Source organism: Patagioenas fasciata, chromosome 1 (genome assembly GCF_037038585.1).
Source record: "Patagioenas fasciata isolate bPatFas1 chromosome 1, bPatFas1.hap1, whole genome shotgun sequence".
NCBI classification, from domain to species: Eukaryota; Metazoa; Chordata; class Aves; order Columbiformes; family Columbidae; genus Patagioenas; species Patagioenas fasciata.
Genome location: NC_092520.1, coordinates 25233098 through 25256136, shown reverse-complemented (window position 1 = coordinate 25256136; position 23039 = coordinate 25233098). Strand labels below are relative to the sequence as shown.

The 23039-nt window shown below is 37.6% G+C and overlaps 1 protein-coding gene across 2 annotated transcripts in view; it reads right to left on the bottom strand.

Annotated features, from left to right (window-relative positions):
- FRY (FRY microtubule binding protein) overlaps positions 1-23039 on the bottom strand; it is a 186051-nt gene that overhangs the window by 16975 nt on the left and 146037 nt on the right. For both annotated transcript variants that reach the window (XM_071804672.1, XM_065829999.2), the window contains 9 exons: positions 18838-18978; positions 17907-18086; positions 16843-17004; positions 15955-16029; positions 14885-15055; positions 9023-9223; positions 8313-8474; positions 4558-4721; positions 3171-3360 (listed from right to left, as the gene is read on the bottom strand). In XM_071804672.1, coding sequence (XP_071660773.1) covers positions 3171-3360; positions 4558-4721; positions 8313-8474; positions 9023-9223; positions 14885-15055; positions 15955-16029; positions 16843-17004; positions 17907-18086; positions 18838-18978 — 1446 coding nt within the window. The remainder of the gene's footprint in view (positions 1-3170; positions 3361-4557; positions 4722-8312; positions 8475-9022; positions 9224-14884; positions 15056-15954; positions 16030-16842; positions 17005-17906; positions 18087-18837; positions 18979-23039) is intronic.

Sequence of the window (23039 nt, the reverse complement as noted above, 5' to 3'; positions counted from 1 at the left end):
TGGAGAAAAACCAGAAAGGCAAATTTTGTAGAACACAATCTGCATACTGGATTGGGTTACAAGTCGAAAATAATTATCTGTATTCTACTGTGCAGCAGTTAGCAGAGAGAAGTTTTTAAACAGGAATACCCTCTACAAAACAGGCAATCCTCTTACAGTCAGTGCTGGTAACAACTTAGGCTGAAATACAGAACCTGCTCTTCCTTTTAAAATAATAGACAGACTAACTGAAGAGAGAACACAGCAACAGTGAGAAGTTTAGAAAATGTGACTTATGGGGAAGGCTGAAAGAACTGACATTTAATCATAGAAGCTTGGGGTAGGTGTAGTCATGGTAATGGTCTTCAAATACAACCAGCAACTGCAAAGAGGAGAAGTATGACCACTGCGTATCAAGCAAGAAGCCACAGGCATAAAACACAGAAAGAGAAGTTTTCAAGCCATAAGGCGAGTTAGACATTGGACTAGGAACATTGTGAAGTTCCACTTCAACCTAAAGGTTAAAGAACAGTCTAGAGAAAAAACTTTAAAAACATTTGACTGGAATGAAACTTATAGTTGATCCTGTCCTGGGCAAGATAAGGAACATGAGGTCTTTGGGACCTTTCCAGCACAGACCTACTCATGTATTTTACTGGTTCTAGTTTATTTTATGAAAATAACTTATTCAAAGCATTCCAGTCATGGCTTCATCAAAAGCTGACCAGTCTACTGTTTAGATTCAAGAAAACATATTCTTTCTTTACTACTTTCCTTTTCAGATATTCCTAAAAGCAACAATCAATCTAGAGATAAGAAGATGACATTCTTGGACAGTGTTTTAAAGTATTAAAATGTGAAAGAGCAAGAGACTGTACTTTGGTATCTATGTGTAGTACTTAGCTAAATATATTTATTCTGTCATTACATGGACTATCAATTCTATAATAAGTTAGCATCTCAGCTATGTCCTTCTGGGTGCAGATTACACTGCTGAAATCTTTCAACCAAGGTCTGAATGCAGTATATATTTTATGAAATGGGACTACTGTGAATAATAATGCCAACCACCAGCATAGCATAAATAGGTATAGGCCTGCATATAGTCGCTGTACTTTGTGTCAATGTAAATAATAACAAAATATTATCAGAATGTTTTCTTCTTAACCTTAGGTTTCCTCTTCTGGGAAAAGGACTTTTTGTAACAAAAGGTCTCAACTGTGGAAACTACTTGCTAACTCTCAAATCTACTTGTCTTGGAAATGGCTGGTCTGCTGGAAGACATTTGATTTGACAGAGTATAAAGAGGCAGCTGTAAAGATAATGCAGAGATCTCTTAGCTATGACTCATTTACAGGCAAAGTACTTCAATAATTTCAGGAATTTTAAACAAGTTTAGCACAAAGTGGGCAAACATCCAGGATACCATTAACTTGAAGCAGATTGAAATGTAGGTGCCCTAGAAAATGCACTTCTTTCCCTTCACCAAGTATTTAGTTAACAAGCTACTCCAAACAAGGGTTTTGTTTCACAGTTATATGTTTTGGCAGTACTTTGCATTGCAAGACTAGCACATATTGGGCTTGTTTCTGAAATTTCCTGTTGGTGAGGGTCAAAAGACTTGTAAGTTAGTGGCCGAGTAGCAAAGTTTGATGATGCAAATACAACACAATTCCAGACAGGCTAGGATCTTCTGAAAAAAACCTGGGAAAATAATACTCTTGTATTTTAACCCTGAGGAGAACAAAGCTATTTTTAGAAACTAAAAATATGGCTCTGACTCCAGCTAGAAAATTCTGGTTTGTTGATAATATTAACACCTTTTATTTTTTTAATTTTAATTACTGTTATTCAGGTTTTGCTGTTATTGATTTTTTTTTTAAGAGCAGTATTGTATCTTTCTCCTCCAGTACCAACTGAAGAAAATGAGTAGGCTACCTTCTGAATACAGGGCAAGCACAGCAGCAGATGTAATGTGTGCACACCAGGATTTGGAGTTACTTTATAGGTAATGTTTAGGTCTTGCATTACAGAGTATTATTTATTTAGTTTTCAGAAGTGTGACACCAGTTCCTTTTCACCTATTTGAACAAAAAGGACAAATAATTCTCAGAACACTTGAACAGGGATATTAACTGCACAGGACTAACTTTCAAAATGGAACTGTCATGCACTCAAGTCAGTGCTGGTTTTTGCCTTCCAAATGGTTACTTATCAGTTTTGAAAAGAATGCCTGTAAGGCATCCATATTTACAGTGGTGTGATGTTAAAGGAGGACACAGTGTGCAGCTAAAGATGACACGCAGTTAACTCCATTGGACCACAGAGGAAACAGGATGGAGAAGAGATTCTTATTGTACAATGCTTCTGTCTTATAAGCATTGCCTTAAGATATGAAAAGATCTTAAGATATGCATATTTATTAGTAGAGTACTCGTTACTAATAAAAAATTGTGTACTCTGAGGTCACGGGTGCTTAAACTCTGCATGAAGTTACCTGGCTGCTGTGTTAACTGCTGCAGCTTGCTAAACACCCTGCAGCTGCCTCATAAAAAGCCGGAGAAACACTTAAAAAAGGATGGAAAACTAATTACAGGTAAAACCAGACAGTCATTCCTTAAAACGACTTGTACATTCAACTCTTCTTCTTTCTTTTTGCAAGATTCTTACCTTTGTGAGCATACAGTTTCAGAAAGGAGAAATGTATTTCTAGTATTGAGACTCAATCTCTAGAATTTATGTTACATGATGGCAGCTGGATATTTCTGTTCAGATGATTAGGTAAAGAATACGTAATAATGTTGACATTTACATGGGAATGGTCAGATTTCAACAGTTTGAGATGAAAGAACAGATTAAGCATAGTTTGAGATGAAAAGGCTTTGTCCTGTTTCTTACAGTAATTGTTTCAGGCTGTTTGAAAAGTACTGAAGAAAATACTCTTTAAAATGGATCAAAATTTTGTAATGTTATCTCTAAACCTGCAAGTGTAAGATACATAATATTTTTACAACAAAACTGGTCCTAGAAGACAGTTCTGCATGAAAGTCTAGTATGGCAATTCTGCAGCATGCAAAGTTACAATGGTTATATCCCTAGTAGCTTATTACTGGTACTACTATCAAGAACCATCCTAATAGGCACACAAAGCCTAAACATTTTGATTTTGTTTCTTAAAATTATTTTCTCACCTTAAACAGGGAAGAGAACACATGAAATGTATAAACTGCACAGGAACCATCAGAGTCGCCCATGAGCTGGTTGATATGACTACGCCAGGCTTCTTCTGCATCATCACATGCTGCTGGCTGAAATGCAGCAAGGATGGCAGAAAAAAATGGTGAGGGAGGAGGGGAGGCATTCCGACCAACATCTCCAAAACTGAGGGACAAAAAAAAAACCAAACTGTGATGAAAGGAGAATACCAAGAAGGTGGCAGATAAAACACACTATAACAGAGAGATATAATCACAGGACCAATTACAGCACCTATCTACTTTCAAATAACTTCTGAACGTTAGCAGGATGTTTGCTACAATGAGAAAAACCTCCAAATCAGAATCCCTGTCTTCGGGCCTTTATCATCTATCTTCCTCCATCCCAGAATGCTTGAATTGTTGTATTGTACCGTTGTTTGGAGGAAGAAGGCTGAAACGTCACAGGAGGATAAAACTCAAGAAGAAAAACTCCTCTTGCAGGAAAACTTGGTTTTAATAATGTATAGCAGAAGTACTGAAAAGAATCTCAGTGTGTACAAACATTATATATAAGACCCATCCCTTCTCCAATCCCTTGGCCCTCCACGATCAGCAAAACAGGCTGATTTTAAAGGGCACTAAGCTACTCATGTGTTACCCTTTGGGATGGAGAAATACTTTCTATGGCTCCTAACAACAGGAACTGTGATTCTCAAACACGTGGCACACAGAGAGCGAGCTTCTTTATATATATCCTTGTTCCTTTCCTTTACATAAATATGGGCTAATTAAAGTCTAACTCAGCATCCAAAATCTGAAAGAGCTCCATAAGGCATGGAAAAATCTTGATCCCTTGTTGCAACATGTACTGGAGTCCAGCCATGCTCACCAGCAGCCTCGGGAGTATACAGACGGGATTTCTGACAATATTGTGACTTATGACCCATAAGAAATCAGAAGGATGCACTCCTGGCTGATCTGTTGAACAACTAACTAAGGAGGATTTTTCCATTACTGTAGATCTTTAAAAATACTTTTTTTTTCTTTTGATTAAATGTGTTACATATACAGGGTGTTTCAAAAAGATGGACCAAATTTGAAATCACTGTATCTTTGAAACTGGTTCCATCTTTTTGAAACACCCTGCATAATGACTAACTGCATAGATGTATGTAAAAATCATATCTTGTTTTTCCTAGAAGGAAAATCTTGGGGTTTTTTTTGAGTTGTGTACAGGCAATTACGGAATTGTCTTCTCATTGCTCTGAAATCATGAAAATTTTTTAATTCCTGTGGCCACCCATTCCATTAACTAACACCTTGTTACTACCTTTTTGTACAGTGTAAAAGAACTTTTATGAATATTAGCATCTGCACGTACCTAGCAAGAGCAAATTGTTCCAGCCTGTCAGCTTTCTCTTCAGTCTCTGTCATATCCAGACTAAGGCTATCACTGCATTCAAATGCTCCAGGGAGTTCATTTGTAGACTCTGAAAGTTCATCCTCATGGACTGCTGTATCTTGTTCTTCATGTACAGCTTCCACCTAGGGGAGTGAATGATGACGTCTTAGAAAACAGTAAATTAATAAGTTAATTCCACTAATAAATAGAAAGCATTTAGTGGGAAAAAAACCCCAACCTTTCAACATGTTAAATTGCACACATATAAAACTACAGATTATAAAATACATGAATCAAATTACACTTTTAAAAAATACTGTATTTGCTTAACTTGCTGTCTTGGATCACTATTATTTTTAAGGCATTTCTTCAACTTAATTTGTCTAGCAAAGAATTTCAGATTTCAAAGCATTTGGCAACACAGCGGGCAAGTCTTTTTTCAGGAAAAACAATAGAGTTCTTGTTACTGTCAGGCTGTCCTTGTCACTTATTACTTTATAGTGTCCAAGAATGTATTAGAGCCTCTCAAAATAAACTGAAAAAAAATCACTGTCTGGAAGGCTATATGCATGTTTAGAATTGACAATTATTTTTAGCATCTCATTTACATAATAGCTTCCATCCAAGAGGAATCCAAAGCATTCTACAGGCCATTAAAAGGATCATGCTTCTATCATTTCCTTCCTTTTTCATCCATTAGCACCTAAAGCTCTTGGTTTCTTTTTGGAACTTTCCAATTTCTTTCACATTTTTAGCTTGAACAAATTTTGTTTCAGTTTTAACCTTCTGGCTTTTGTCTGCCTCAGCCAGAGCATCCTGCAAAGCAGCACCTGTAGGGATGGCTGCAGTGGGCAGCTCAAACTCTTTATCTTTTCTGTCTGGGGTACCTCATAAGGCGTGTGCTTGTGCACACCTGCACATGTGCAGGTACATACACGTGTTGGGAGCTGGGAGGGAAGGAAATCTGTTGTAAGCGGAACTAAAAAAGCGGCCCTCTGCAGGTTACCAGACCTGCTTGGATCTTACGGATAAATTCTGGGGATTTGCACTTCTAAGAATTAAAGAAGATTTGTATCAGAAAGGACGGGATCAGAAATCAAGTAGGAGGAAGGATTTTTGGGTTGTTTTGTTTTCTAAGTGAAAGGGCTGGGAATATTCCTGTGTCCAGAGTGGATGAAATGAACCACAGCACAAATCATCTTCAGAAGATAAATGAAAGCTATATGGCTGAATTAGCAGAAATAGCAACCAGAGCAGCTGGCAAGAAACATAAATGTTTCATGCTTCTTCAGTAAATAATTAGTATTAATCACTTTCCAATATGACATACTAGCTTGAAAGAACTATTCATTTGTTCACTGCAATGACAATATTTGCATGAGGAAAGCACATTTTGATAGGGTAGGGTAAGGGAGGAAGAAAGAGGAAGCAAAACACCTCCCCCCCACTGGACTCCAATACAATGCCCAAAGAGCAAAAATAAAAAGTGGACTCCAAATATTCATGCAGGACTGAAGTATGTTTCCAGAAATTGGTGAGTTTAGATAACTTGAAAAATATATAAAATAGCATAATCTGAATCTTTTTATCCTTCATAGCCTTATCCTTCACTGCCTTCTAATCTCTTATAAATACTATTTTAACTATTGTGATCACTATCTTTAATAGAAAATAAGTTTAACTAATTTCATGCCGTTAACAATACCTGGATTTTGGCACATAAAATTTTGAGAAGAGGCCTACTTAATCAGTCGTTACCCTCATTCACTGCATCTATTTAAAAGCTCAGGTGATGTTTTTGGTTTTGCTTATGACGCAACAAACTACATATTTTTGTACAGCACTAAAGAAGTATCAAACATTTCCCTTTGCATTGCTGTCAAACCATCAGCTCTCTAAAAACAAGAACTCAGAGGAAAAGAGATACAGGAAAGACCTCAGATTTTGTGTTATCAAGTTAAGTAAAAATTATTTAGGTGCAAGTTTCAAGTTTTCTGACTAAACACTGCATGACTTCTTCCTTAAAATAAATATAAAACTAGGCATTTTAACTTTGTTTATACTGACTCCAGTTTGACTTGAGTAAAAATACAGAAGTATGCATACTAGAAGAAAATATCTTTCAGGCAAAAAACACTGTGAAGGCATTCAGTGTAAAGCTTGTCAGTTCAAACATCTTTGTAGCACTAGCAAATCCCTGTCAGCTTGGGTTATGTATTTCACTAACATCAAATCTCTCTCAGGGCTGGCTGAATGTGCCTGTCCATCCCATAAGAAATTGCTGTGATTTTGCATTCTTCAGTTATTTTTTTTAAGCTTTTCTTTGTTTTTGATGAACACTGGCGCACAGATATTAGGACATTAAATAAATTTTCACAGTAAAGATTCTAAAACCCCAGGCATATATGAAACTCATGAACTGTGATTTGCAATTCTTAACGTGCATAGCAATAGCTACTGCAGCTGGATGCATGAGATAAGCCGCAGTCACCACCTGCTAACGGGTCTGTTCTCACTGCAGCTTCCTGAACTGACATTCTGCCAACTTCTGCTGCTTATGGTTGTTACGTGGTAACCTGTCTACCACGAGTTGTTTTGACAAAAGACAGTGAGTTTACCTTTTCCACAACCGTTATTTTGAGAAGTCCCCATCCTTTCCAATCCTTACCCACATTTCCCTTTTGCTGCCCTTTCTTCCTCCTGGGGAGGTTTCTGACACAAACAACTTGTTTAATATTCAGCACAATTCCAAACTCCTTTTCTATAACCTCTTCACTAGAAGCTTCCATTACTTCTGCTATACGCAGTGCTAGCAGTACTGTACCAATTTTTTATGTGACTCCATTTAGAGGGAACCAAGGGCAAGAGCTGGAATGAAAGCTGATGACAACACATGACATATTCTTCTCCTGCCCCTTTCTCTTATTCTGCTCTTTCTGCAGAAGTCACCCAATTTAGACATGATAGAGCAAGCTTTACCTGTAAAGCAATAGTGTAATAGAGCCACTAACCACCCCCACCCCTCACCCCAGGTTATACTTCTGGAGAGACATTGAGAGGACTAGGTTCAGCTGATTTCCCACAAACAAGTGTTATCAAACAGAAAATTAAAGAAACCATCCCCACATTGATAATCATTTACCAACCTCACTCTGTGTTCATCTTCTGATAAAATTGTCTGAAATAAACTGTACTGAACATGGTGGTTGTATCCTTGCAAATCCTGCCTTCCCACCCCCCCAAGATGGCTTAATATTGCGGTCATGAATTTAAAATTTCTGAGTGTCTGCCAAAAGGCAAGAACTGAATCCAGTACACACAACTGTACAATAGGTTCCCACATAGAAAAAAATCTCAGAGAATACATGCATACACCCACCACATGAGTTGGCATATTGTTCTTTTAAATCAGCATGAAGAACAAAAGAATATTCCCTTAGGGTTGTAACTTGTAGCCACTTCATCAATTTGTCTTCCAATGAGCTTGTAGAATCTTAGTGCAAATGTAGTGTAATATACTTAAGAAACAATAAATAAAATATTTTTAATGAAGAAAGTATAAGAGAAAGGTTATGGATGTGCGGGAGCACATGAATGTATCATGCCGTGTCATTAAGTACAGGAAGTCAGAATGTATTTGCTTTCACAGATCTTTAAAGTGTAAGTAAAATAAACTTGTAAAAATGTTATGTAAAATACAGTCCAGTTGGAAAATAAAGTAAAAATGTATTCACCTTGGATACTTCAGACACTTGGAGATTATTCATATCAGGCAAAGACACATCAAAGCTGGACGCTCCTATATTAAAATGATGAGGGTCTGCTGAGGTTGTGTCACATGATGTAGAAAGTGAGTCAATATTATTTGCATCTTCAGATGGGGAAAGAGTTATAATCTGTTTAAAAGACAACAAAAGCGCAGAACTGAGTATACATCTACCCCAGCACACACTGGTTTTATGAACACATGAAGCAGATATTGTCTTAAGGGGCAGTGACAGTGGCTCTCTTAGTTTGTACCTGCAAAAATATTATAGTGCTTCCTATGTTTCTATCATAAAAATTGTATACAAACAGCCCAGAAGTGAACAATGATACAGAACAATGGATACAATTTACCAAACTGGAGTCTTGTTCTATTTCTTTAAGTGTTAGATACATCAGGAAGACTTACTACTGGCCAATAGTGCAAAATTGTCACAGAGCAATTTGTGGAAAAAAGGACAAATAACCAGATCTGATGTTTCCTGTGTTTTGAACTTTGCATTGAAATTCCTGTTTACATTTGCAAATAAGGGGAAATCAAGCAGCGACAAAACACTGCATGGTGTGCACCCCCCCATTCCAGCTGATTAGGTTGCACCTGGGCAAGAGGAAACTAAAAGCCCAGTTTAGTTAAAAACACAACCCCTTTCCTTTCTTAAATTACAAGTTTGCAACTTACTAGGTCTGAGTTCTCCAAGATTTGGCTGGTGGTCAGGTCCTCCTCCTCTGATGACTCATCGGAGTCCTCCCGGTGGATTTTGTTGAGGCTGGGCGTGCTCCCCGAGAGCTGGCTCTCCTCCAGCAGCTGCATGTCACACTTGTCCAGGCTGTCCAGGGACCGCCTGCGCACTCCCCAGTTGAAGTTGTCCATGCTCTCACCCTGCAATCAGACACAGGGTCAGCTTCCCTGGCTGGAAACTCATCATGTACAAACCACTTGTCATTAGATAAAAGTCAGCTCAAGAAGTATTTTTATGTAAAAAACGGAATACAAACTTGATATTATACAAGCATTATTTTGTTTGTTCACCTGGGTATAAGAGCAGAAGCATGAAAATGACAGTTAAATGAAGATTCATTCTTTTCAGTATTAGATGTTTTTAACGCATTTGGTGATTTAAGAATTTGGTTTTTTAAGTCCACATATACACACATCTCAATACCAGTAGAACAATGAGAGGCAAAAGAAAAGTTTGAAAGCAATTTTAAATGATTTTTCCATGATATTTAAAAGTATTAGGAGCACAGTTCATAGCGATGGTTCAATTATGTTAAAGATTTTAGATTCTTTTCATTATATTCATAACCATAATGACGAGTTAAGGTAGATTTGAATGAACCCTTCATTTAGCAAGCAAAATGTAATAGCTAAAGCAGCACACCTTTTAGAACTTTTATTCTAGGCCCATGTAGCTTATTTTTGTAATTTGGATTTATTTTAATTTTTTGAAACTATACTCTGTGAACAACCTGATTAGCATTGACTGAGATTTCACTTTTTAAACAGGATGCAGTCAAATGGACCAAACATTTTATATTGACTTTGAGTTTTGATACCAAATGCAGTTACATAAAACTGCATTAAACAAACTGCGTAACTATTTGTTGAGCTTGTGAACTGAACCAAGGATCACTTGATTTCCTTCATGTATAAAAATGACTAAAATTAGTTTTCCACCATTTTTCCATTTGTTTATGTCTTTTCCAATGGACTGTATCCTGTTTCCATAAATGTGCTAATACCCTTGCTCCCTTCTTTAGCCAGATTCCCCTTTGGCAAATGCAGGAGCACATCCACAACTCCCCCCATCGCAGCCCAAAGGGGCCTTACACAGCCTGAAGGGTCCAGCTGCAGTTTTGGGTAATTTACCTGGGTGAAAGCCCTCAACCTTATGTCAACATGGCAAGGAAGTTTATGGAGAAAAATGCTTCTTTTTAAGGTTCACCACTGACTGTTTAAAATAAGACTCTTTAAGATGCAACACTCTTAAACAAGCAAACCAGCTGCTGAAAATTCAAGTTGACGGTGATCTTTTAAATATGAATTTGTCAAAATATAGTTCTTCCTAAAAAAAATCATAAACATTATTATCAAATCACTTTTTATTGAAGGGATATATCCTGGCCTCATGCAAATTAAAATTATGTGCAATCATGGAGAAAGAGGCTTCAGTTCAGTAAGGTACTTCAGCAGATTTGTAATTTTGAACACCTGAGTACTCCATTCAGGACTGGTCAGGCGTACTGAATGGGGGCTAAACTGCATAAAGTGCAATTTATTCAGCTGCAGCCTTACCTCCTTAACAATAAACAAACTTGCACAAATAGATTTTCTTTTGCATCACTGCCCTTTAATGCAATGGAATATGATGAGAAAGAGGGAAAGTTCAGTTTCATTACACTAAGCTCACTGTTCATGAACAAATATGAGGAAAAAAGAAAAAAAAAAATAAAGAAAAAGACAATCCAGAAATGCAAGAACTGTAATCCACAAGAGCATTTAGAACTAAGGAATGCACTATATTCAAGACCAAATGAACACAAAATTGTTATGAAGCCCAACACACTGTTGGAAGAACCCGTGTTTTCATCCTGCACCTGGGATCATATAGTAGTTTCATGTGGGAAGAGAACAGAATATAAGATTTAAGAAATTAGGTCTCTTTAAATGATAACAATGACTGTTCAGTTCTCAGCTATTTATTTTAACAAATTCTTTGGCTGTTCATCCTCCCCCACAGAGGCTGGAGGACTCATACAGCAATGAGACACCCTCCACAAACTCATCCGTTACTGAACTAACAAATGACAAAATGCCATAAATAAGCAAGCAAGCCAAGATGACTGTCATCGCACTCTGATCCTCATGATGCTTAGTACAGCTACCAGTAAACTTTGGGGCTCATGTCTATGGGAATATTTCTTGTTGCAGTTTTACTCTGCAATGTCTTAAAGAAGGAAGCCAGCAAAAAGATGAAAAGGGACACTTGTAGGGCATGCAATTAGAAGGGGTCATGAATTAAAAGGTAGGGAAAAAGGGTAAGAGAGATGAAACACAGCGTAACTCAAATACTCATGGTATTTGTGTTCGTGTAAGCTTGCTATGGGGGCACCAGAATCATACTGAACATGTCTATTATACAAAGATCAAGTTGTTGTCTTTATATCTGTTAAGCATTCTTTCTTTCACAGTTAGCAAGAAAGAGAGAAGACGTATTTGAGAGGCTGTTCATTTTTATCTACGGTGGGAGCAAAGCTATCTGCTATCTGAAAAGCCACCAGTAACAAACATCAATTCAAAAAGGAACAGCGACATATCATAAGTGTGTCTGGCCAGCAGGGAGCAGGTACCACACAGGACTTCCCGCAATCACCACCCTCTGGTGAAGGAGCAGATGTGCCATTGCAGCCACCTTCAACTGAGGACAACCCAGGGGAAATGAGAGACACAGAAAGGGCAGCAAAAAGGGAAGGAAACTCAATGTGGGGGAGAGCAGCATGGCCGCTCCATAAAGCTGGTAAGAAACAAGCAAAACTCTTTCACACAAGTTTTTACCTTACTGTATTGATAAAGTAAGGAAAGTAATAGAGTCACACAAATATTGCAGGTTATACTCAAAAGTACTGTGGAACTGGCACTATTTCCATATATTTGTATCTTTTAGGGCATTGGCATTCTGAGAAAAAGGTTTTTTGGGGGTTGTGTTTGCATAATAACTGATGTATGAACTATCAGGAACGAATATGTAAAATACTGTCACAGATCTTTATATCATTTGTACAACTCACTACAATTCTCCATCATCTCTGTTCTCTCTGCACATTGATAAACTGCAAATTCAGGTCCCAAATTTGCAACCACTGAGGTGCCTTTTCAGTTTTCTTTACAGAGTAAATGAGTCGAGCAAAACTGGTAGGTGTATCTAGCTGAATTAAACTAAGCTGCATAAATTAATTAATTTACTCAAATTCAGGCTGGTGGGCCTTTCTGAAGAGGTCTCAGATATCAGCTCTAGCAAGATGATAACATGAGCCAATATACCACAACTGAAAAGCTTGAAATTGTATATAATTTGCCCATGGAAACAAATGGCCCAAACTTTGCTGTATTATAAATAATGAAGTTCTTATTTTGTTTCTATTATTATTCATGTACAAAGCTATTAAAGAAGAAATGGCTCAATTTGAAAAATACTGATACTAGAATGCAGATATTTTGTAATTTTTGAAGACTTTTGAACATATAAAGAACAAACTTAAAATGAAGCAGAATTTTTGAAAAATACCTACAAATATTTCTAATACAAGACAAAAAATGAAGCACCTGCCAGAAGTGCAAGCACACGCACAGCCACCCACCCACGCACACACTGAAGAGGGGCAACAACAAAACTACCATGTTATTCTACACTACAAATTTGCAAGAAGGCATAACATATGCTGGCACATCTGAGTTCAAGTAGCATTCTTACCTGAAGTTCCTGGGTAGCAGATATAACAGATAGAAAAACAAATAGAAAGAATCTATGTAAAATTACTGTATCAAAGACATAATAGAAAAACATTTGCCTGCAATTGCAACTAATATTATCACAGAAACTTTAACTCTTCCACCTATGTTTTAAGTTTGAAAATAACCATTACTTGTTTTCATATTTTTATGAAATTTCAAACCAGTACATCTTGTAGTCCAGGGATGATACAAGCATCACTGGCCTGTTCAAATTATAAGGTTTTTTGGAAAGACTATTTGTGCCCTGCCTAGCTTAAGTTTTCTAACACTGTTTTATTCATGATTATGAATAAATCCGATTTTGATCTCACATAAATGATACAGTTTCAACTCCATTATTAGAGCTGTAGCTTCTGACACCAAGTTTCAATTTGGCTGAGGTATCTATTTATTTAAAACAGTACTAAGTCAGCCTGGACTAAACCTTGGAATGTAGGGTCTCAGATCCATGGCAATTTAAAAACTGTATTAAGTAAGACACCACATTTTTTCATTTTACTTGAGGTAAAACTAGAGAAGTTTAGTATCTGTTTCATGACTGACTTAAGACAATTACTGTATCGATTAATTTAGGCCTCAGTCTTGAAGTTAGCCACATGTATCAAACAAATCTTCGCACGGTCACAGTCCATGAAGGTAAATTCATTTTGATAGGAATTGTTCTGTACAATTATATAGTATCTGTATATGGTTTTAACTCGTGAAGAGAAAGAAGAAATTCCTGAGTTTCACTGGACGAAAATTTATCATGTGGTATTTAATCAAAATTGCACTCCCAAGTCTTGAAAGCATTTAAGACATAGAAATGATTGCAGCCCAAATATACTTTGTGACAAACATTCCTGTTTTATCACTGTTTGGCATATTAAAGCTCCTTCATAATATCTGGCTGAAGTATTTTCAACCATTCATGCCAACTCCCTCTTTTTTGGTTCTTTTTAGCGAAGTCATGGGCAACCGTGAGCCAAATTTACTATCTTTTTATACAGAGATTCTTAACTTGGAAAATAAGGACTCTGAAACATCTCTTTCCATTGCTTCTTCCTTTCTCCTCATTGGGGAAAACAAAAATATCAGATGCACATGAGTTCACACCTGAGGGGTGTGTTTACCTTAAAATTATTTTACTATTGCAATTCAACTAGGGAGAAAACTGATTATTTCTTCTTGTACACATGCTCCTCTCTGGGCTAAGAGCAATGTCTGAGAGAATTCCTGTTAAAATCAAGTCCTGACTATGACAAGAAAATTTATTAAACTGTTAACTCAAAAGAGTTAAGAATTTCTGGACTTTTAAACAGCAACAGAATTGTTAGACTTGTTTGGTAACGGGTATTAATTTTTGGCCCTTCCCACCCAAATGGAAATAAATACTCCAAGTTTGATATAAACAAGGTTAAAGGGTGTGGCCCACCAAAAATCAGCAGTTCTTCAACTTTTTCCCTTCAGCAGTTTCAGCTCAAGGTGAGCTGACACGTTTCACCTGCCAAGACTTGATCCGGGCCCTCAGGGTTCTGTTTAGCTCCTGTACAAAATGATGAAATCACGGACACCTAAGCAGAGTGGAAGGTACATCTCTCTGAGCGTTAGTGATTTCATCAGCAGTTGCAGGACGAACAACAGCCCGAGGGCCAGAATTCATGTTTTGGAGGGTTACTCACGAACCAACAGATTTGTAACAGTTTCCTTTTATGAGGTTTTAACCAGTAAATATATTTTTGTTAACAAGTTAGACCTTTAAAAATTGTATTTAAAATAAATTCACTTAAAAGTAAATTCACTGAAAAGATACCAGAACAGAGGCTTTATCTTCCAGTAACAGCTTTGCAGTGTTTCCTAAAGTAGATTCAAAAAGGAAGGGTGTGGTAGCCTCTTACTGTTATGCTACTGAAATAAACACTAAGTGAACATTATAAATAATCTGAGCTCAAAAATAAGTTTATAGTTATACAGTTAAAGTTTCATGTTACAAGAAGAGTATATTGTTTAGTAGAAAGAAAAAGCTGTTTCAAAGAAAATATACTGTACCTCCCCATCTTCCAGCTCAACATCTAGGAAATCAAAGTCTCTAAAGACTCTGAATTGTTGTTCACTGTTTGAATCATCCATGTTCTCCTGCTCCCTTGCTCCGTCCTCTGAAGACACCAAGCTCGTCTGGTGCTCAATCAGATCCAAATCACCACAGGAAGAAAAAATTACCTACAATTCAAAAGATTTCTCTTGTAACAAGCTGTTCCCTCTGGTTGTTTCTTCCTAAAAGCTCTAATTGGTTATTTGGAAGACTGTATTTCCAGTACACACCTAATTCCTTCACTGAGTATTTTTAGAACACTCTTTATTATTTATGTTGGACAGGTGCCTTCAGATTAAACTTGTACAAAGAAACAACTTCAGACTGCAGGAACATGTCCAAGAATATTACAGCTACCTCCTAATGGCTGCAGATTGATGTTGCCTGGATGTTTGTATATGTTACAGGAACAAAATTCAGAGAACTTAGCAAAGAAAATACCGTCAAGGGGATGAGATAGAAAGTTCATTAAAAAAAAATCTCTAGTTGAAAATGATGTTCAAAAATATGTCAACATGATTAAATACAACGAGCTATAACGTTTCCTTTCCTACTAGAAATAATTATATCCTACCCTGGATGTTCTATTGCCCATTTTCTGGCACCAGATAATATTAATTTTTAAAGAGTAACATTAGAACTACTATCTAATGGAAAAATCAGGATCCCTTCTCCCCGGTTTTATTTCTATAATTTAATCTTTTTCTTCATAAAGGCTCTAGATTGGTTATAGCAGAGGTCATTACTGTCTACCCAGTGAGCTGGCATAAGCAAAGCCTATAGCATGACAGATCTCTCACAGCAAAAACGTAAGTTGGTCTCTAAGTACATCATCTTTAAGTGCGAGGGCCATTCACTCACTGGTCTATACGCTGAGAAATACAGTGTGGGCCAGTACAAATAACAATGATAGTAATGCGAGAGGAAACTATGCAAATCAGATCAGCAACTCTGGGAAACAAAGTTCTTCACTTTTGAAGCCTAGGACACAATGAAACAAAGAAATGGTCAATACAAGGCTACTTACTGAAGGGTTTTTACTCAGCCCAACTTCCTGACCACACAGCGAAAGGACATGCACCAGCTTTTCCTTTGTACGTTTCTAGAAAACAAGACATTTCATAAGTGAGCATTTTTTTAACCACTCATTCTCCCAGTGGCTAGAAACATCCATTAACAATTTTTAATTACCAAGCAAAGAATTAGTCATTAAGTGCTCAAAGGGCTCCTTTCAGAGCAGCTATGCATACAATGAAACATAAAAATAGCTGTTAATGATTTTGGTGTTTATTATTTTAAAATTATCCTATTAATTCTATTTAGCATAATAACGAAACACGGGATCATGTGCATCACTTCAAAAGGATAGTTCAGAAGTTTAAAATAAAATGCATACATAATTATTTTTTTCAGAATTAGGCCTGAGTCACTGTTATATAATTGCTATATTTCAAAAAAAGGTAATAAATATATTTATTCAGTTTGGTTTTATTTTAACTGGCAAATAACCCAAATCAATAAGGTAATCAAATATCACTTTCAGGAAGATTGTTCTGAAGAACTATCTTTACCTGACTTCCCAAGAAAACAACACTTTGAAAGTTGCATGTGCTGTCTATCTGCTCACCTTGCTAATATCTGAACTCACCTGTAATTCGTAGCTAAATCTGACCTAGACTTAGAGGTCTTACAGAGATGCATTTCATACAGGTTGAAAGACAAACACTGGCAGGACAGAAGACAGACACCAGTCAATCCATTTCAGTCCAAGGAAGACATTCAGCTCATGCAGTGGGATGCTGTGCCTGGCCAGCCAGGAGCACTGTGCGGGGCACAGGGGCCACCTCTGCAGCGTTAATTCAGCTGCTCCCAGGACAACTTGTTAATGAATCGTGGGCTCTTAGATGGAGTTTACCTGAGAGTACTGGGGTCTCTTCCAGCTCACAGGAACAAGGACGTTGGAGTTAGATCCCGATGAGGTTGACGAAGTGCTTCGGGTGACAGCCATTGTCCTGGGTTTACCATCTCGTCCAGAAGAACTTTGCAGCTCATCATACCGTCTCCCAATAATTGGAGTCTTAAATAGAGAGTAATTATCCATTAGTATTATGCTCCAGGATGAAATTATAATGGGGCATATTGCTTCAGTTGCAGGAAAAGATTACTCTAAAGATCATACACAGTGTCACAACAAGGAGAGCACCCAGTTTCACGTCATTTGGCATGTACCTTATTTTCCACTGTGAACGTCTCAGTAACAATTGCCATACTAGTAGCTAGTGCTTATGTTCATGAATATCTAGTAGCCTAAGCAACTTTCAAGCTAGTTTCTAACATAAGACGGAGCAAAAAGGCCGAGAAGGTTATGAAATTTATTTCAAATCCATATTTCTTGCACATGCTTTTTAATGGGTTTTTCTTAAGAGTGCTGAACACTCTAGCCATGTTCAAACAATCTTTAAAATCCTTTATTGGATTGACAGTAGGATGCTCAGCATTTTCTAGAACTATATCTACATGAAACAGCAAGAAGAAACTCTTTATACAAATGGTGCAAGATGCCTTTTTTATGTTCATTTTTCCTTTTAACCTTGTAGTCCCATTATCTATATGGTCTATAATGCTGAAAACAGTTCTGCGGGTTCATAACTATAAACAGAGTTGCCCAATAAAGTCAATAGGACCATTCCGTTTTATAAAATTAAAAGGTATAGAGGGCTAGCAGGATAAAGGCTGCTACAAAAGAGTTCAGTCAGAAGTCCTTCACAAGAAAAAAAATCTAGTAAAAATCCAGAAAGAGCCCTCCAGCATGGGTCATTAAATATGTCACTGTGAATTAAAAAGAATTTAATAGACTTTCAGTTTGGTAATTTTCCTTTATTTCCTAATTTTTCAGCTTTCTTAAGGAGCTGCAACACATGTTTTAGAATTATCAGATAACAGAATTAAGGTGTTAAGTAGCAGAATTCCAAATAATACCTCTGAAATATCAAAATGAAACTCTAATGTCTTCCCCGGTAGCTCCTTGGAGGCACTGTTCCACACTCGATGTATTTCCATTTTGGAAAGATCACTGTGTTGATAGGATGGTAAAACTAAACTGGCAGAACGAGAAACTACCAACTTCAGGATATTCAAGGCTTCTCTCCAGTGAATGCTCTAAAAAATAGGTATATTTAATCAGCAAGTGGAAAGAAAAACTCACACACATTCAAGATTATTTACATTTTTACGGTCATTTTTTTTGCCACAAAATAAAAACATGTAATTGGAATATTACTATTCTTTCTCTCTCTTGGCCAGTGACAAGGTACGTACTTGCAGAATAATTACAACAGCAGAGACCAAGACGTGCCCAAGGTGCCGTTGTCAGGGAACTGGCCTTTAACCTGGCAGACCTGAGTGCAAGGCCAACTTTGCACAGGATTTAAAATCTCGTACCTGAGTGCCTTAGTTTGTATGAACAAACGTAAGGGCCACCTCAGAATCCCCATTTAACAGAAAAGCTGACTTGACATAGGCTCTTAACAGCTATGAATTCCTAGCAGAAATATGTATTTTCAATTTGCCAAGAATTAGGTGCAGAATTCTCTGAAGGGAAGTGATTATGCACATCTCTCTCATGCTAATACTTAAAACGACTGGTGAGTCAGGCTCTGCCTGGTATTAAGCTTGCTCCTGATGCAGTGTAGCTGCAGCCTAAAATTTCCCACACAGTGAATGCACAGCTGGGCCTTCATCTGGGGACATGCAGTCTATGGGGCATCAGGATGTTTATACACTAGATACGACACTGGACAGTCGCAGTCCTCCCTGCTAATCATGTCTCAAATTCTTATAAAGAAAATCAACTTATGACAGCAAATACTGCTAAGTTCCTGTTTTAATATAAAGAAGATAGAGTATTTACCTGTACATATTTTTCAATGGTTTTTAGCACTTCCATGTTAAACTGTTTCACAGGAATAGCTGACAGGTCCATATAACTAAGAAGACTGTAGATCATCTGTAAGAGGGACTGTTGCATACTAGGAAGGCCCTTTTCTAGTAGCTGTTTAAAAAAAAAAAGTGAAAATAACTAAATTTGGAGACTCTTCTTCTTCTGCAAAAAGGTACTAGTTTCATGAATACCATTTATACTACTAATTCTCTTCACTCACTGATTTTGCAATGCCATTTTACAACCATTTTACAAGTGATAATAATACAAGTGTGAAATAAGAGAGCTTTAAGTAGGAAGCCAAATGCTAGCCTGTTTTGATAATGAAACATTCATTTTACACGTCTGCCCTAACTTATCCAGAAAACATATTCAGCAGTTAAGTAAACTGGCACATAAAATTTCCAGTGTAATTGGGGAAGCACATCCAATAAAAACAGGGGAGTATTTTCTTATTTCTACCTTTGCTGAAAGTCAGTGAGAAAAAAGAAAACATACTGAAGAAACAAAACTACTATTCAGACATCAAGATATATTTATCCAAATACACTTTGCTGCCAGTGCTCACTGGTTGTAACTGCCAAGAAAACATTTTCTGTTAAGGAGGAGATGGAGTCCCTGGGCTCTCTTACTGTAGAGGGTGATACAAAGAAAGGCTTGATCTAAATCCCAAAATTTTGGAACACCTGAGCGTAGATCCCAGAATACAACAGTGAACCTTGGAAATGCAACTGTGCTCATATGCATACATGACAGTAATTTAGCAGGTGTACAGACTGACATGATGTGTTTGCACATGTGTGTGAAATATCTCAGCTGAATATTTCTTGGAAGGTAGCGCGTTCTTTCATTGGTGACAGGTACTGTTCCACACCACAGATTTCAGAGGCAATCAAATGTTATTGCTGGAGGTTACCAGAGGCTCAAGAATGGACTCTGCCCTTCAATTCAGGCTGACAAAAACATTCTTCTAACACTGGTTACTAGAGATATTAGGATCTAGAAAACAATTACTTATAAAAACTCTATGCTGCCTCAAGTCTTCCATCAGAAAGGAGTCTAGTAATTTATTAGATGACCTTGCTGGCCTGAATGACAAGATTCCTCTTTTTATCCAATGAGAACGTTTCATGCCAGCCAAACTGGAATGATCAGGTAGAACACACACCTGTCTCATCCTGCCAAATATCTTCTGAATTCTTTCATCAGTAAAAGTGAGCAGTAATTAGTGGTTCATAAAACAAAGCAGGCGAATTCCACTAACAGCACAATAGATGGATCTCACTGTGCTTTATCTATTCTTCTACACAAAGACAGCAAGAATTTTTAAATTAAAGGTACTGCAGGGTAATCTGCTTCAGCCCTTGGATACCTTTATTGAGCGATGATAAAACATGCTTTGCAATCCTTCACTGCAGGGTTATAGACTTTTTCTTGCCTTCTATTAGGATTTTGTAGTGGAAGGTTTGATTTCTTCCTTGAAAATAGTTTATATGGTCCAGCACATCAGCCAGTATTCTATTTCAGTGTAGAAATAAAGGATTAGAAGAAACTATCTGGATGAGAGAAAGAAATACTTTGTTCTCTGATAGAGGCTACTGCATCAGATAATTGTGTTTGTGATATAAAAAGGAATTCCTAGGAAACAATGGGAATTTGGTCTCTACTGCTGGATAGCAAGCTTTTCTAGGAACTTTATCTCTGAAAGCTTCTAATTTTCATTCCAGCTTGTAGAAATTTGTTGTCAACAGAAGCCTTTGACTTAAACAGCTCTTGACCCTTAAACGGTAAATAATTTTGACTCAGCCAGTTTTCAGTTGTTCAGTTGTGTACACATGCTGGTTGATAGTCCAAGTGTGTACATCATGAGTTTGTAACAAGAAAGGGTATTTCAGTTTAAAAAAAGAACAGCAACTTTAAAATGGATTTAGCACAGTAAGAATTCTTTTGCTGCCAGAAGTAACAAAAACAGCAGCAAGATGGAGTTGTGGTAACACATCATTTGGATCACTGAGTTGCAGGACAAAGAGTTTCCACTGTATTTGTAAGAGGAAATCATAGCTGTTCTCAGAATACTATTTTTTAAATTCTGGTCTGTATGAAGTGTTTTGAAGAACTGTGGATTCCTCTGTTGTTAATATGTAGCAACTATCTGGGTCTTACCTGGGTTTAGGGATCCACACTTGGTTATCAACATGTGTGCCTTTCCTGAAGCGGCACCTAACCCAGAAGCAGGAGGAGATCAGAGGCTGCTCCTCCCAGGCTGCCTGGGCTGGCTGCTGCGGCTGCCGTGGCTGCTGAGGGGCTACCGCAGGACACAGTTCCCTTTGCCCCTCCAAATCTGGCAGCAGGTGAGAAGAGATACTCAGCTCTTAGGGTATGTAAGTCAGCCAAACAAATGTTTTCTGTGTCAGCTGAGGAAATAAAGGAGGCATTTCACAAGCCATGCCTGATAGGGACAGTGCTGATCTAGGACATGCTTCCCGTTGCAACACAGATGTTTTAATCTCTAGTGATTCCTTGGTTTTGAACAGGTTATGAATGCTCATGCTTCTCTCAGAAGCAGTCCTCTATCTAACAGGGAGGTGGAGGAAACATCCACCATGAGCACATTACTATGCACTATGCGGTTTCTTGTCACTTCTTCTGTATTAATAGGATTAGCTATTTAAGTCCAAGCATGACCCTGCACTTAATGAATCACTAGCTTAGCATGTGACCCATGTCAATTCAGATAGGCTTCTAGAATGATTGTGCTCTCATGGTACAAGGCTGTTTTTAAAAAACTAATATGCAAAAATGTAACATAAAATGAAAGTAAGCTTTCAGCAACGTGTTTGTATGCTGATTTTAGTAGCAGAGGTTCAAAGTTCTACCGCACTATTAAATAGTGATTTTTCCTTATCTGTAGACTGAGATATCCAAGTACTCTTCTAGAAGATATGATCATTTTTTATGGATGGATCTGTAATATGTACAACTGAGTAAGAAGCACTGCTTGTCACTGTAAGGTTTAGATGAGAACACAGCTGAAATATCTTCTTTTTATGCCACAATCATACCCCTAGCTGACAAGCAATTAGCTGCCATCACACAGGTTAAATGCAAATTTTTATCCGAATGGCAATAATTGAAGCTTTTATCTTCTGCTGAGAGCATTTGTTCTCATAACTTGTGGTAAAGTCCTGTTCTGAAGGTATACCTGGGTGTGTTGCAACACAGCTTTCCTTTGTTATTCTTAAGTGCTGCATGTCTCACAATCTCCGCCAGGCCCAAGCACCGGAGACTGAGCCAGGATTGTTAAAGCTTGCTCTGTCACCAATGGCTATAACATTCAACTGCAGATTGCCCAGTGAGGCTCTTAACCCAGTTGGCTTTACCTATTGAGGGTATATCCCACAGTCAATTTATAGGAGAGAGGAATGCATTGTTCATCCTGGTCTGGGGATTAACTAAAAAGGAAAGGGGAAACATACTCTGAATGCAGGAAGAAACTTTTTCATGGCCACAGTGGGCCTAATAAGATGGTTTCTTGTCTCTTGATCCTCTTCCAGACTGGCTGCTACCCTATGCCCATACAAATATTCCCTAGACATGACTCAACAGAACTGCAGTCAATGTAAATACAGAGAAAGGAAGTCATGCTCACTAGTCTGTCATCCTGCAATGATGGTGCTATCTCAGGAATGTGCCTTAATTATGGTCAAAAACTTGTCTGACTTGCTGTTAATATAGTAGTGTGGTGCCAACTGACAGCAAGGGGAAAGTGCAAAAAGAAAGTCTCCATATGCACGTCTAAGCCTGTTTTGAGGTGAGTGTGATCATGTGCAATGGCCTTTGTGGAGGTGCTGCAGCACTAGTAACTGTATGTAGAGCACTGAGGGGAAAACAGAGGGGAAAACACTTTTCCAAGGCTGGGAAAGCAAAGAAGAAAGAGTTTAAACCTCAGTCTTTACAGGATTTGTTTATCAGGAGTACAAGTTTCTGCTATGAGGGAGACAATTGACCCTGAAGATTCAGAGTTGTTTTGTTCGAAGAGCTAATAGTTCTTCAGTCTTTCAGTTTGCAAAGACAGTGAAAAACTTCAAGGTTCTGTTTCAGTCTGCTACAGGGGAGTCTTGGCTTTCTCCATCAGTTAAGATCTGATATGATTGTTCATGTAGAGCCTCCAT